The sequence below is a fragment of the Eurypyga helias genome, unplaced genomic scaffold (genome assembly GCF_000690775.1).
Source record: "Eurypyga helias isolate BGI_N326 unplaced genomic scaffold, ASM69077v1 scaffold6862, whole genome shotgun sequence".
Lineage (NCBI taxonomy): Eukaryota > Metazoa > Chordata > Aves > Eurypygiformes > Eurypygidae > Eurypyga > Eurypyga helias.
This window is the reverse complement of record NW_010237738.1, coordinates 5,631-17,890: the sequence shown is the minus strand read 5'-3', so window position 1 is coordinate 17,890 and position 12,260 is coordinate 5,631. Positions and strand designations below refer to the sequence as shown.

Genomic DNA, 12,260 nt, shown 5'->3' with positions numbered 1-12,260 from the left:
GTGTCACATTTGCTAACTTCCAGACCACTGGGACCTCCCCAGTTATCAAGGATTGTTGATAAATGATTGAAAGGGGCTTGGTGAGCACTTCCACCAGCATTAAGTACTTCAGCATTTTCCTTATCCCTTGTCACTGCTTCCCCCCTGCATCCAACAAAAGATAAACAGAGGTGTAGGTGACAATGCAAGGCCCTCTGCAAGTCTCCCCTCTGTCCAATTCAAAAACAGCTCCCCAAACCCTAGAGCAGCTCAGCAGGTGATCCGATGGGCATTATGTCCTCTTGACTTCCTGCTTTCATGTAATAAACAGGCACCAGGCCACTAGTTCCTTATTACTTTATGGAGCTGATATAGTCAGCTGGCACTGCTGCCACATCACAAACACCCTGTACAGTACAAGCATTTCGTGGGATGTCACCCCCCTTCTTCACTGCTGGAGCAGGAAACACCCGGCTGCCCCAGCCTTGAACGCTTAGGCACCAGCACCCGGCATGGCTGGATCCGGTCCAGGGGGCAGTGCCTTCCCACAGCAGTGGGCACCCGCCGCTCTCTCAGGGGCTACCACAGGAAGCCTCTGGCTTCAGCGGGGACGCGGAGTGGCTGGCTCCATTTGTGCCAGGCTTGCAGGGCTCACCCTGCCCTCAGGACGTGGTGGGTATCCCTGATGGTGACAGGGCAGGCCCTGGACAGCCAGCTGCAAGGCAGGAGCAGGCCTGGGGCACTGCAGCATCACAGGCCCAGCATGGGTGACCGTGGCCAAGCCAGACCCAGCGGAACAGGAGCAGAGTGCAGGGACTTGCACGTCAGAACGTTTATTAATAAAAAAAGTCACAATAACTTACTCCCTTTGCCACACAAAGGGCTCGGTATAAAGAGCTCTGGCCTCCTAAGGTAACACAGGTCAGTGAGAGGTGGGTACTTTTCTCTTGTCCTCCGAGACAGTGGCCTTCTCCTGTCCCCAAGGGCAAGTGCAGCCAGTTCAGCAGCTACTGGCCAGGAGGGGCCTAGGCCATGGGGCCTGACACAGGAGCAGCCACGTGCCCCTGCCCACAGGTGGTTCGCAGGCAGCACAGAGCAGTGCAGGGTGCAAATGCTGAGTATATGGAGACCACAGGCACTGGATGCCAGAGGGTGTGCAAGCTGCAGTGGAGGAGGAGAGAGAAGTGTCTGCTTCTTCTCACAGTGCTGCGGGGTCTGTGGAGCACAAAAAATGAAGCAGCAGGACAGCGGGATGTGGGGCTGGCTGGAAGCCACCCTGCCTGGCCGGCTGCTGCCTCACACAAGGTCTAGCCTGGCAGAGGCAGGAGGCCAGCTGTGGCTACTTGTCACACTCCAGATCCTGGGCTCCCTCAGCACCCTGGTAGTGCATCTCACAGAACTCCTGAATGCGACTGCACGCCTCCAAGATCATCTCCTCAGGCACGGTGATCACCACGCGGAAGAAGTTTGGGTACTCAAAGCACTGAAATGAGAAAGGATGAAGCTGGAAGATTACCTGGGATAGCCCTGTAGTTTGAGAGCCCTGACCTGGGGCCACGTGCCGTGTCAGCAAGTGAAAATGGTCAGTGTAGGACAAACTGGAGGATAGGAGGGCTGGGCTTTTTCTCCCTTAGACTGTTTTTTGTTTTGTACCAAGCAAATCTTCCATCTCCATCTGCATAGACAGGATGCTGTGAGGGTAACGGGCCAACGGGCTCTGTATGGACTATGCAGGACCCAGGGAATGGGCTGGAAGGAGCTAAGGAAGAGAAGGCTGGACAATATCCAAGGCCCCATCCCTATTCAGTGCTGGAAGTGGAGCTGGAAGGAGGTGGGCACGGGCCACAGATGTTCTCAACCTGTAGTCCATCCCTGTGCCTACAGAGGCGGGGGACTGGAAATAGGGTGAAGAAAGGAACATAGGTGGGAGCAGTCCCAGGCCTCTGAGGGAGTGGCTTCAGAAGCAGGTGTGCGTGTACATAGGGTTCAGGGGTACAGCTCTGCCAGCGTGAGAAATACAAAGCCTGGAGCTAGGAAGATCCTGGCAGCCTGACTGTGAGCGAGCTGGAGACTGCCAGTCCCCATCCCTACACACTGCACTTGGAGCTCACAGCCAGCACATACACACCATGACAGACCACGGACACTGGTCATGTCCCAACCTGTCCCCAAAGCTCAGGGCTGCGAACCCCCATTGCTCCTCTCCCCATGCTTTGGCCCCACAGCTCCCTGGGGCTCTCAGTGTTAGGCTTACCGTGGCTGGCAAGCAGAACACAGACTGCTCCGAGATGAGTCGCTCAGTGAATTCCACATCATTTTCAAACTCAGGGAAATGCTCCATCTCGATCTCAACCTGCAGCAGAGAGATGTAACATGGCAACCAAGGGCACCAAAACTATTTGCAGTGTCCCTCCTTACCCACATGGCCCACCAACTTCCCAGTCAAGTGCAGCTGTCTGCCCTCGATTTTTGCTTATGGTTTGGACTGACTGGAATGTAAGACAAACAGAAACATGTACATTAAAAGTAAGGCTTCTTTAAGAAGTATTCATTAACTACCTAAAGCTAGAATTTCAGTTGAGGACAAATTTAACAAAAAAAGCTGATGGCAAAGATACAGTAACTGATTAGAAATTAAAAGGAATAAGTAAGATAGAGAAAAAGGGCTTGGGAGAGAACTCTAGTCAATATGAATCAAAAACTCTGTCATACAAGAAATCGATACAGTAAAAAAAAACCCAACAAACTAATGTTTTGATTAAAAAAATATAGCAAGGTCTAGAATATCATGAACAAATAAATCCTTGCAGGATGATATAATGGGTAAAATGACATGGCAATGCTGAAATGTTTAACAAATATTTCTGTTCTGTATTTGGAAAGAAGGAGGCTATTCCTTTATCACAGAAGGACAGTGATATCCTGGCTATTTGTTTATAAACAAAGATCATTTTAAACATTTAATGAAAATATTCTTAAACAAACCAGGTGAGAGAGAATTTGAATGCAGAAGCTCTGTAATAGCCAATGGAAGAAAAATTTTACCAGATGATTTATTTTAAATAAATGTTCAGATACTGCAGAAATACAGTGAGTGTGAAAGAATTTTAGAGCTGTGCCTCTCCACACAGAGTATAAGCAGAATGACCAGTGTAGGTCTGGGTAAGACTGGAAACGGGGTCAATTGCTAAAGACTTATCTGTAGAACATGAGTGAGACTGATATTGCAGTATTCTCCAGTTCTGGGTTCACATTTTTAAAAGCTGATGAAAAACTGGAGACACTGTAGGACAATAAAAAAGATGTGTTAAACTTAAGAGACTTAAATGTCTCAGTTGAGCTTGTTGAGAGGAAAAAGGAAATTTCAACACATTATAAAAAGTTTTTTTTTAAAAAAGGTATGGAAAAAGGGAGAAAAAGAGGCAACAGCATAGGCAGAAGACAGGCATGCCAGCAGGAAGAAGGGTACATCTTCAACAGGAGGTATGATAATCTGACTTGTGGTGTAGAGGCTTTCCATTGCCAACTGGCTTCAAATCCAGGTGAAACAACATTGTCTTGCAAAGTACAAGTTCTGTGCAGGAGCAAGTGGGTGAAGTGTGCCTGTCTCTGCTATGTGGGAAGTGAACAACATATTCTGGCCCTCTAAAGTGACCAGTGGGTCTATCTACCACACAGGACAACGTGAAAACGCACGGAGAACTGGTGGCAAGCACCAGTCTGAAACCATTGACAAGCACTGACGAGGAGACCTAGTGTGAGCGTTGATCTGCAAATGGCACGTCACTCTCCTTACTTACCATGAGGTACATGGCTCCGGCGGGCCGGACAGGCTGGAGGCCTGGGATAGCAGATAAGGCAGCATAACAAAGGTCAGCATTGGACTGAAAAGCAGAAAGGAGAAATTTCAAAATAGGAGAAATTCCAGGAAGCAGCTCAGCGAATGGAAGCCCAGCTCTGGACCAGGACTATGAACAGGTTTGTCCACTGCAAACAAAGGGACAGCAAATGCAAACAGCATGGGTGATGGTGGCCTTGACTGCAGCAGCTGTGACCAAACTGAGCTCAGCAATTGGTGTCAAACATCTCATCCCCTGGGTCCAGCTGCAGCACTGCGCTGCCCAAAACTTAGCCCAGCCAATACTTCTGCCCCAGTTACCATGTATCCTGCTGGAATTGAATTTATTGGGCTCTCCTGGTCACAGACAGAACTCCACCTTGACGCGGGGCAGGGAGGGATGATGAGCTAGAGAGATAGGATTCCCTCCAAACAATCCATGAACAAACTGAGCTGACCTGTTGCAGCTGTTTACCTTGAGGATGCTGAGGGTGTTGTGGTAGAACTCAGGGGGTGTTCGCTGCAAGATACGCTCCAGTGCTCCTTGGACAATCGTACAGGGTCCTAGGATCCTCTGACTCAGCCTTAGGAGGCCATCCCTGATCTGAAAAAAACATGGTGATACTTGCAAATCAGACACTTCCCTGAAGGAAGGGGACAGCTCCAAGACATGCTCCCTGTGTTTCTACAGCTGTTCACACCCATCTTCAGTGAGCATAGAGTCCTAAAGAACATTTGCTTGACTATGTGCCAGGTATTTAAACACTATTTACAGTGTCATTCTATGCTTCTTCACTGCAGATTTAATGCCAACGGAGACAACATTTGGAGCTTCCCAATCTGACTCAAACCACACTGGAACATAGATAATACAAATAAAACCAGAGCTGTTCCAAATACGACTTTGCATTTCCCTTAGGTTTACGCCCACAATCCACACTTTCAAAGCCAAGTAGGGACAACCAACATTAGCTCTTCTGGCTCACTGCCTTGGTCCTCTCTTCTCCCTCCTCCTCTGCAGAAAGCCCTCTAGGTGGAAAGGTCTCGGCAGTAGATGGCTGTTCTCGTGACACTTCTGAACAAGGAGGCAGAAAAAGCACTGGCAGCACTGCAAGGTGCTTTGCTCTTAAGAAAAACAGTGTAAGAGCACATAGAGTCCAGAGGTGGACTCCATACGCTGGATAAGTCATACAATACCTTCAGTGCACACCTGAGCTTTTTGAGAAGAGAAGGCATTAGAGGCACACAAAAAGGACAAGGCATATATGAAGAAGTGTGTTACAGTGTAGATGGGGGTAGAAGGCCGTGTATGGGAGCAGATGGAGTAAGGAAGGGACATGAAAAGCCTAGAGGTGCAGAACAGGGTGTAAGCAATTGGGTGATACCCATGTGAGACCAAGAGGACTGCACACGCCTGTATCAGTTAGAGCCCTGGCACCCACACACTGAAGACACTGCAGGTCTGTTACCATGACAGCGTCACTCAGCAATTCTCACCTCATTGCCAAAGATGTCTCTCCTGTCATGAATTAGGATCCAGCCCATCCGCCAGCCAGGGACTAGCCACCGCTTTGCCAAGCCACCACAGGACAAGATCGGCACGTTGGTGCTGAGAGTTGCAATGGGTTCGTATTTGCAGTCAGCAAACACCTGCGACAGGAGACTGTGTTAGGGCTGTCCTCCCTCCTTATTGTGAGAACTGTGGGGGTGTGCATGAGGCACAAGACGGGAAGCAGGATATTGTGAGAACTGTGGGGGTGTGCACAAGACGGGAAGCAGGGAAGTGATGGGAAATTGATGGTGAAAGCTCCCAGTTTTAAGGTATGAGGATGTAAGTGCCCTCACATGAAAGGGAGGCATTTGGGAAGAGGAAAGGAGCTGGACCTGAGAGATACTCCCAGCACTGCGCACCAGAGGACTGGGAGCTCCAGGCAGGGACCCAGGCACAGTTTAGGGAAGTGGAGCTGTCATTCATTTCTGGAGACCTGGCTGCCATGGCCAAAGAGCAAGTGCAGCAGGAAGGACAGGCAGCTTGGGGGTGCAAAGGACAGCACTGACACTCACCATGTCTCCATAGATCTCGTCAGCAAGAATGGGCACGCACTGTCTTGATGCCACTGTGGGAGAGAGAGCATTCAGCCTGGCCATGGAAGCAGACTCACCCTTTGCTGTGGGGCCTGGCAAGACTCTGAGGGAAGTTCTGTCCCAGGGCAGAGGGTCCCTATCTTCCTCCTACAGACTGTTCATTTGGAGAGCCCAAGCATTGGAGATCCCTGCCCTGGCTGAACCTAGTCCTGCTCTCACCTGTGGGGGCTGGCAGCACAGCCCTCCCAGGGCTCAGGAAGCGCAGGGCTGCCTGTGAACACCCTCCCTCTGTGGAGCCAGAGTGGAGAAATGGGCAAAGCCACAGAGCTTTGCATGTTCTTGCTAAGGCAACACCATCACACCGAGCAAGCCCTGCTTCCTGAGCTGGAGCCAGTCACGAGGAATGAAGCAAAGCCCTGAGCAACGGTGCTGCAGGGATCGAGACATGGGCAATGTGGGCAGACCTGAGCCTACACCCGTGCCCCAGACACACGCAGACTGGCTCACCTGCCAGGATCTTCTGGAGGTGACTCTTGCTGAACACAGAGCCACAGGGGTTTGACGGGTTGTTCACAATGAGGCAAGCTGTCTTCTCATCCACCAGAGACTCCAAGTGCTCCAAATCGATTTCCCAGCCCTTCTCTGGCTAGTAAAGTGAAGGGGAAGTAACAGCTGAGGAACTGGATGAGGTATCACTTCATAGAGGTGAGGTACAATTTTTTTTTTTTGAGCCACAGCCCAGATAGAGTAGTTTCACATGCCTTTGGCAGATAAATTTTATAGCTTTCTGAAGCGATTGTTTTTTCAGCTACATGACTTCCTGCAGGGGTGTTTTAATTTTGTTGGTGTATCACCTTAGTTATGTATTGCTTTGAAGTTATTCTTTGTATCTGATGGTAAGAGGACGGAAAACAAACATGACTGTTTATTCTCTTCCCCTTGCCCTGCAATGGTTTGGTGTAGCCTTTGCTCTGGATTGCACAAACACAGGCCACATGGAATAGGAGATACAAAAGAAGAGGCCATACAAAGAACAGGTACTTGACACCTTTATGCTGGCAGGTTTTTTCTCTTAAGTTGCCCTTGTTAAGCAGCGCTCACATGCATAAACCCCCAAATGGCAGGTCAGGCCCTGAAGACAGAAAATGGCTGAAAACTAAGGGGTGCACCCATGTGTCAAATGACTATTGCCAGATGAATAAAAAAGAATATCACAGTTCCTGAACTGAATACACCAGTGTTGTAGTGGGTTATGGGAGTTTCTTTGCCATGGCAGAGTGGTAATATTTGCAGCCACCTGCCTATAACTGCATGAAGCAGTCTCCCACCCACCCACAAAGGGTTGCTCAGGTCATCTTCACCCACCTCCCAGGCAGAGACAGAGCTGTCAGGGGTGCCCCTTCCAGGCCTGCCACCACTTACCAAGAGGTTGTAGAGTTTGACCTCAATCCCCATAGACAAGGCCAGAGTCTTGTAGAGGGAGAAGCCAGGTCGTGGCACCAGGATGTTCTGGCCTGGGTTGGCCAGCACTGCCAAGGCAAGTTCGATGGCCTGGCTGCAGCCGCTCGTTAAGATGACGTCCTGCAAAGAGCACATGGGAGTCAGTGGAAAGCACAGCCACTCTGAAGTGGCCCGGCCACGTGGGAGTGACACACTGCCCAGGCTCTGCCAGGTGACAGCCTCTCAGCCAAAAAGACAAGTTCAGATCATGACTGAAAGCAGGAAACCTCCACAGCTGGAGAGCTCAGCATCCTCCCCAGGAGGGTGGAGGAGGAGGGCTCAGGGCAGGGGGTGAGAGCAGCAGGAGGCTGCTGGGGACAAGGCCACAGCCTCGCCTTCAGTCCCACGGCTGGGCAGGGCCCCGTGCCATGTGGTCTGGGCACGGGCAGCAGCACCCTGCCTGCGTTACGGCGTGAGTACCTCGGCTGGGCACCAGTACCTGGGCCTCCAGCGGTGCCTCTGGGCAGCTGTAGTACGCGGCCACTGCTTCCCGGCAGGACTGGTAGCCTGGCAAAAGAGGAGCCAAAGATGGAAGGGAGGGTTTCTACAGACCGTTTCCTTCTTGCAGATATAAAACTCACAGCTGCCACCCAGCCGGGGGAAGCCCATTTTGTAGCGACACTGTCCTGCCTCAGGCCAAGCACCACACAGCCCAGAGGCTGGGCCAGCTGGGCCGAGAGCAGGGACAGACCCTGGGCAGGGTGGCAGGCTCTGGCCTCAGCATCTCCTGGGCAGAGAACTGACAAGAGAAGGGTGGAGGGTAGCCAGGGAGCTGCTCCGACCCAGCCGGAGGCCAAGTGCTATCTCATGGCCTTCGCTGTTCAGTGCTGGCACAGGGGCAGCCCCCCCCCCACCGTCACCACGTGCAGCGTCCTGTGAGGGGTGATCTATGCCCTGCGTGTGTTTTTTGCACTAACTCCAAACTGTTGTCTGTGAAGCCCGGGAGAGTCCTGGACAGGGAGATCAGAAAGGAACTTGGCTGCAACCCACGGCGGGGAGACACAGTCCTGAGCCCTTCTGGGTACCTGAAACCCTTCCTGCTTTAGTATCTGGGGGAGCAAACACAGCCTCTGCAGGAGGCTCTGGGCCTCACACAGATCATGCAGGGAAGGGTGCTCAGGCGTGTCTGGGGAATACACGGGCTTGTGGGCTCACAGGACTGTTGGTGGGGCTGCAGGGTGCTACTGGAAAGATGTCCGTGGGCTCCACACACCTGCTGTGAGGTAGGAGCTGGCACATGCCTTCATCCTACTCTCACAGGAAAAGCTTTGTCAACTTACCAACAGAAGGAGCATAACCGTTGTAACGTCCTGAGTCCAAAACCTCCTTCACGGCCCGTGTGACCTCATCATTTGTGGGAAGGTTTCCAAAGACCGTCGGGTCTCCTTTTCGAAGATTGAAAAATAGTCAAGTTCTCACTGATCTGTGACAGGCAGAGAGCTGTGTGGTTGTCTGGCCTATCCCTGGGTGTTCGCACAAGCTTTGTGCTTCAGATCCCTGCAATCTGCCAGCCACACAGTCAACCCCGCTGCCCAGAGGCTTCAGCCACAGCACTATGCTCACCTAAGGACAAGGAGATCATAGCTTTCCTTGGGTTGGGCTCCACTTTCATGCTGTCTACAATGGCTCGGACAGGATTGAAAGTCTTCTTGGACATTTCAGAAGCCCTGACGGCCCATCTTGGCTTCCGGCTCTTCACTTTCCCCATTGATATGCTGTTCCCATTGGTCTTGAGATGAACATCCAGCATAGGGGCATGATCTCCGTGACCATTCACTTGGATCAGGTACGAGTCCATCTTGAGAGCTGTCAGTGTGAAATGCATTTCCTGGGCTTAGTTAACACATGCAAAACAAGGGATCGTCCCATCTGGGGACACAGCCCACTACTCTCCAAAAGTAAAACTTCTGAACGCTGTAGACCCTACCTACTGCCTACGGACAATTCAGCAGCAGCAAGTAGGGAAGTATCCAGGGCCAGGATGGAGTGAAACCCCACACATAAGTGGGAGCACAGTGTAGAGGGAAAGATGAAGGCACCTTCATCTGTGCCAGCTGCACTGCTGCCCAGCATGGACTTGCTGTGCTGAGGAGGAGCAGGCCCTGCTAAAGCCACCAGCCAAGAGTTCGCAGCATGTTGTGGTCACTGCTTGACTGCAGATTCAACGTACCACTGAGTTCAAAAGGGCCAGGTCACCCCCCTCCACCCCCCAGCTATCAACTTGCACACCTCAAGCTGCAACCACAAGGATCAGCCCACTATCTGTGTTCACATCCAGAATGTCCCTCCAGTCTGCAGACAGAAACACAACACTGTTTAAATCAGATCTCAGATGCCAAAAAAGCACTTCTGGTCCAATGTTACCAGGATGCACTGGACAGCAGCAGGGTGCAGGTTACAGACGCTTCTGTCTGCAGAGCAAGAGGGAGCAACAGCCCAGCCCAGAGACCCTAGATCAAAATGCAGCACTTAGAAAACGAGTGAGACTGGTACAGTACGAGGGAAATCAGGGAGATGGCACTGCCCCAGGCAAAGGGCCTGAAGTCCTACCTCAGGCTGGGTAACCAGCAAGGCACAGCACAGGAACAACTGCTTTCTAGGCCCCAAAATGCACACAAAAATGAGTTACACACCCCAATACATATATGCAAAGCACAAGCCAGACTCGGTCAGGAAAAACCTTATGAACTGCTGCTGGGTCAGGGCTTTCCACTGAAGAAGGTTAGGGACAGGGCACAGGGCAGGCAGAGAGCTCCTGAGCTACCAAGTCCATTCATACTGATAATGCTACACTGTCTTGTAATCCTCCCATAAACTGCTTACGCTCTCTGTCCTGCCCTATTTCTCTGCTGCACTGAAAGCTATTCAGTGAACAGCGGCCCTTTCCTGACGGTAGTTACTTAGCCCCATGCTCGTGGATAATCACAACACAGCTACCCCTTTCTTGCTGCAGAGACTGAGCGGGAAGGGTTCTGGTGTTCCCTTGTTCAGGCAGGATTTGCCATCCGAACAAATTTCTCACCGCTTCCGTGAAGTTTGCACCCAGAGATGCCCCACGCTGGCGCAGTTACCCTGGGAGCAGTGCATTAGCCTGTTTACAGCAACTGAGGCTGATCTAACAGGATTGCAAAGCAAGACTTCAGCTTCTCTGCTGCTAACACCTTCTGGGCACCTTTCTACTGGAAGAAAGGCAGCTGAGAAACACGCAGCAGGGCAGAGAAATTAGCCATATATCTCAGTTCAACAGCAGGGCTGAGTCCCAGGCGCACAGTGCGGAGTCTACCCCAGAAGAGCCTTCACACCACCCTGCAACGTCGTCCTCAAGCAAAGGCGAGTTGCAGACACAGGCACAATGGATGCCTTCAGTGTAAGCAGCCAGGGAAGATATCCCACTTCTCCTGAAGGAAGAAAGGTACCAGAGTATAGTACTTTACCTTCTACAGCACAGAGAGGAAGAGACCAACAAGCCTGGGGGTCCAGTCCCTGCTTTTCATCCAGGACAACTCCCCTTGAGAAGAAATTCCTGCCAATTCTTGCCCATGAAATAAGCCCCAAAACTGGGCGTAGGGACTGAATCGTTTAGCCATTGGCTCACAGAGAGGGCTGCTCTCCCCACCCAAAAACGCCCTCTCCTCCCCATTGCAACCGTGTTCACTCCAAACACCTGGAACATGCCTGCACATTAACTCTTTCTGGGGGCAGCCCACAGCAGGGGACAGCTTGTCATCCCAGGGTCCCAGGCTGCCACCCTTTTGCACCACTTCCCTCTGTCTTCAAAGACTGTGAGGGGGGAAATCTGCACAGAGTCCAGGTATTCCAGCCCTGGAACCTTATAATGCACCATGAGTGGCTTGATGGACCTCAAAGCTGATGGAAAGCCTCAGTGTGGTCTGATCTCAAAAGCTCTGGGCTCCCAGCGCAGAAGCTGAGAAAGGGCAGTTTGTGGCATCATTGCAATCATGAGACATCTTCTTCACAGGCAGAAGGGAGGCAGGCAATTCCCTAGCAATGTCTTAGAGGCACCAGGACCTGAAGGGTTAAAGGAAGTTCAAGTTGCCTTTTTTTTTTTTTTTTTTTGTTTGGCTGCTGCAAGAACCAAGCAAACTCATAATTTGGGAAGATAACAGAAATGATGCAATCCTTCCCTCTCTGATGGCGCTGCAACGCACAGATGACAGCATTCCCAGAAGGCCCTTTGTTCCTAAGTAGTATGACATCTATGCCTTCCTGCCCCTTGACTCCTGCAGGCCTGGGGTAAATAAGAGAGGCAGCTGCACCCTCCCCGTCTTCCAAGGGCTGCTCCAAGTCTTCCCTTACTGCCTTGGCAGCAAACGGTTGGAGATCAAAGAGTGGCTCAGGGTCAAGAGCCATCCTGCTAATCCTGCAAACAGACCACTGAGGCTTTCACTGCAGAGGCCAGTGGTCACTGTGATTTTTGCCTATTTACACCCGCTCCTGCGTGGGAGTAGAAGGACCACTTGAGCTCAACCCATGCTCACTACACCACCAGCCGTAAGGCTGCACATCCCCAGGTGTGAGCAGTGGCCCCAACCCTCTGTGCTGGGGCTGGGGTGACGCTGCTGGCAAGTCATGACCCGCCGTTGGCCACAGTGCTGCAATGGGCACCGAGGCCACGGTGAGGGGCTGGGGCTGGAGGCAGGCTGGGAAGTGGTGGGGTGACACCAGGACCATCCCCTGGAGGCTTTGGGCAAGGCACAGGACCTTCTAAAAACACTTCACAGAGAAATGCCTTGTATTGAAGCTTCCTGGACGCCCTTTTGCTGAGCGCTGCACAGTTCCAGACTATTTTCTGTCTTCTTTTTAGAGAAGCCTGACACGAGCAACCTTCAGAATTTCT

At 51.6% G+C, this 12,260-nt stretch overlaps 1 protein-coding gene across 1 annotated transcript; it reads right to left on the bottom strand.

Annotated features, from left to right (window-relative positions):
- Positions 1-1,318: 1,318 nt before the first annotated feature.
- Positions 1,319-9,200, bottom strand: TAT (tyrosine aminotransferase). The gene is made up of 11 exons (XM_010147562.1): positions 8,966-9,200; positions 8,683-8,787; positions 7,842-7,909; positions 7,325-7,483; positions 6,410-6,548; positions 5,882-5,934; positions 5,315-5,467; positions 4,293-4,421; positions 3,780-3,863; positions 2,234-2,332; positions 1,319-1,462 (listed from the first exon to the last, which is right to left on the bottom strand). The coding sequence occupies exons 1-11, from the start codon at positions 9,198-9,200 to the stop codon at positions 1,319-1,321; spliced, it is 1,368 nt and encodes a 455-aa protein (XP_010145864.1).
- Positions 9,201-12,260: the final 3,060 nt, after the last annotated feature.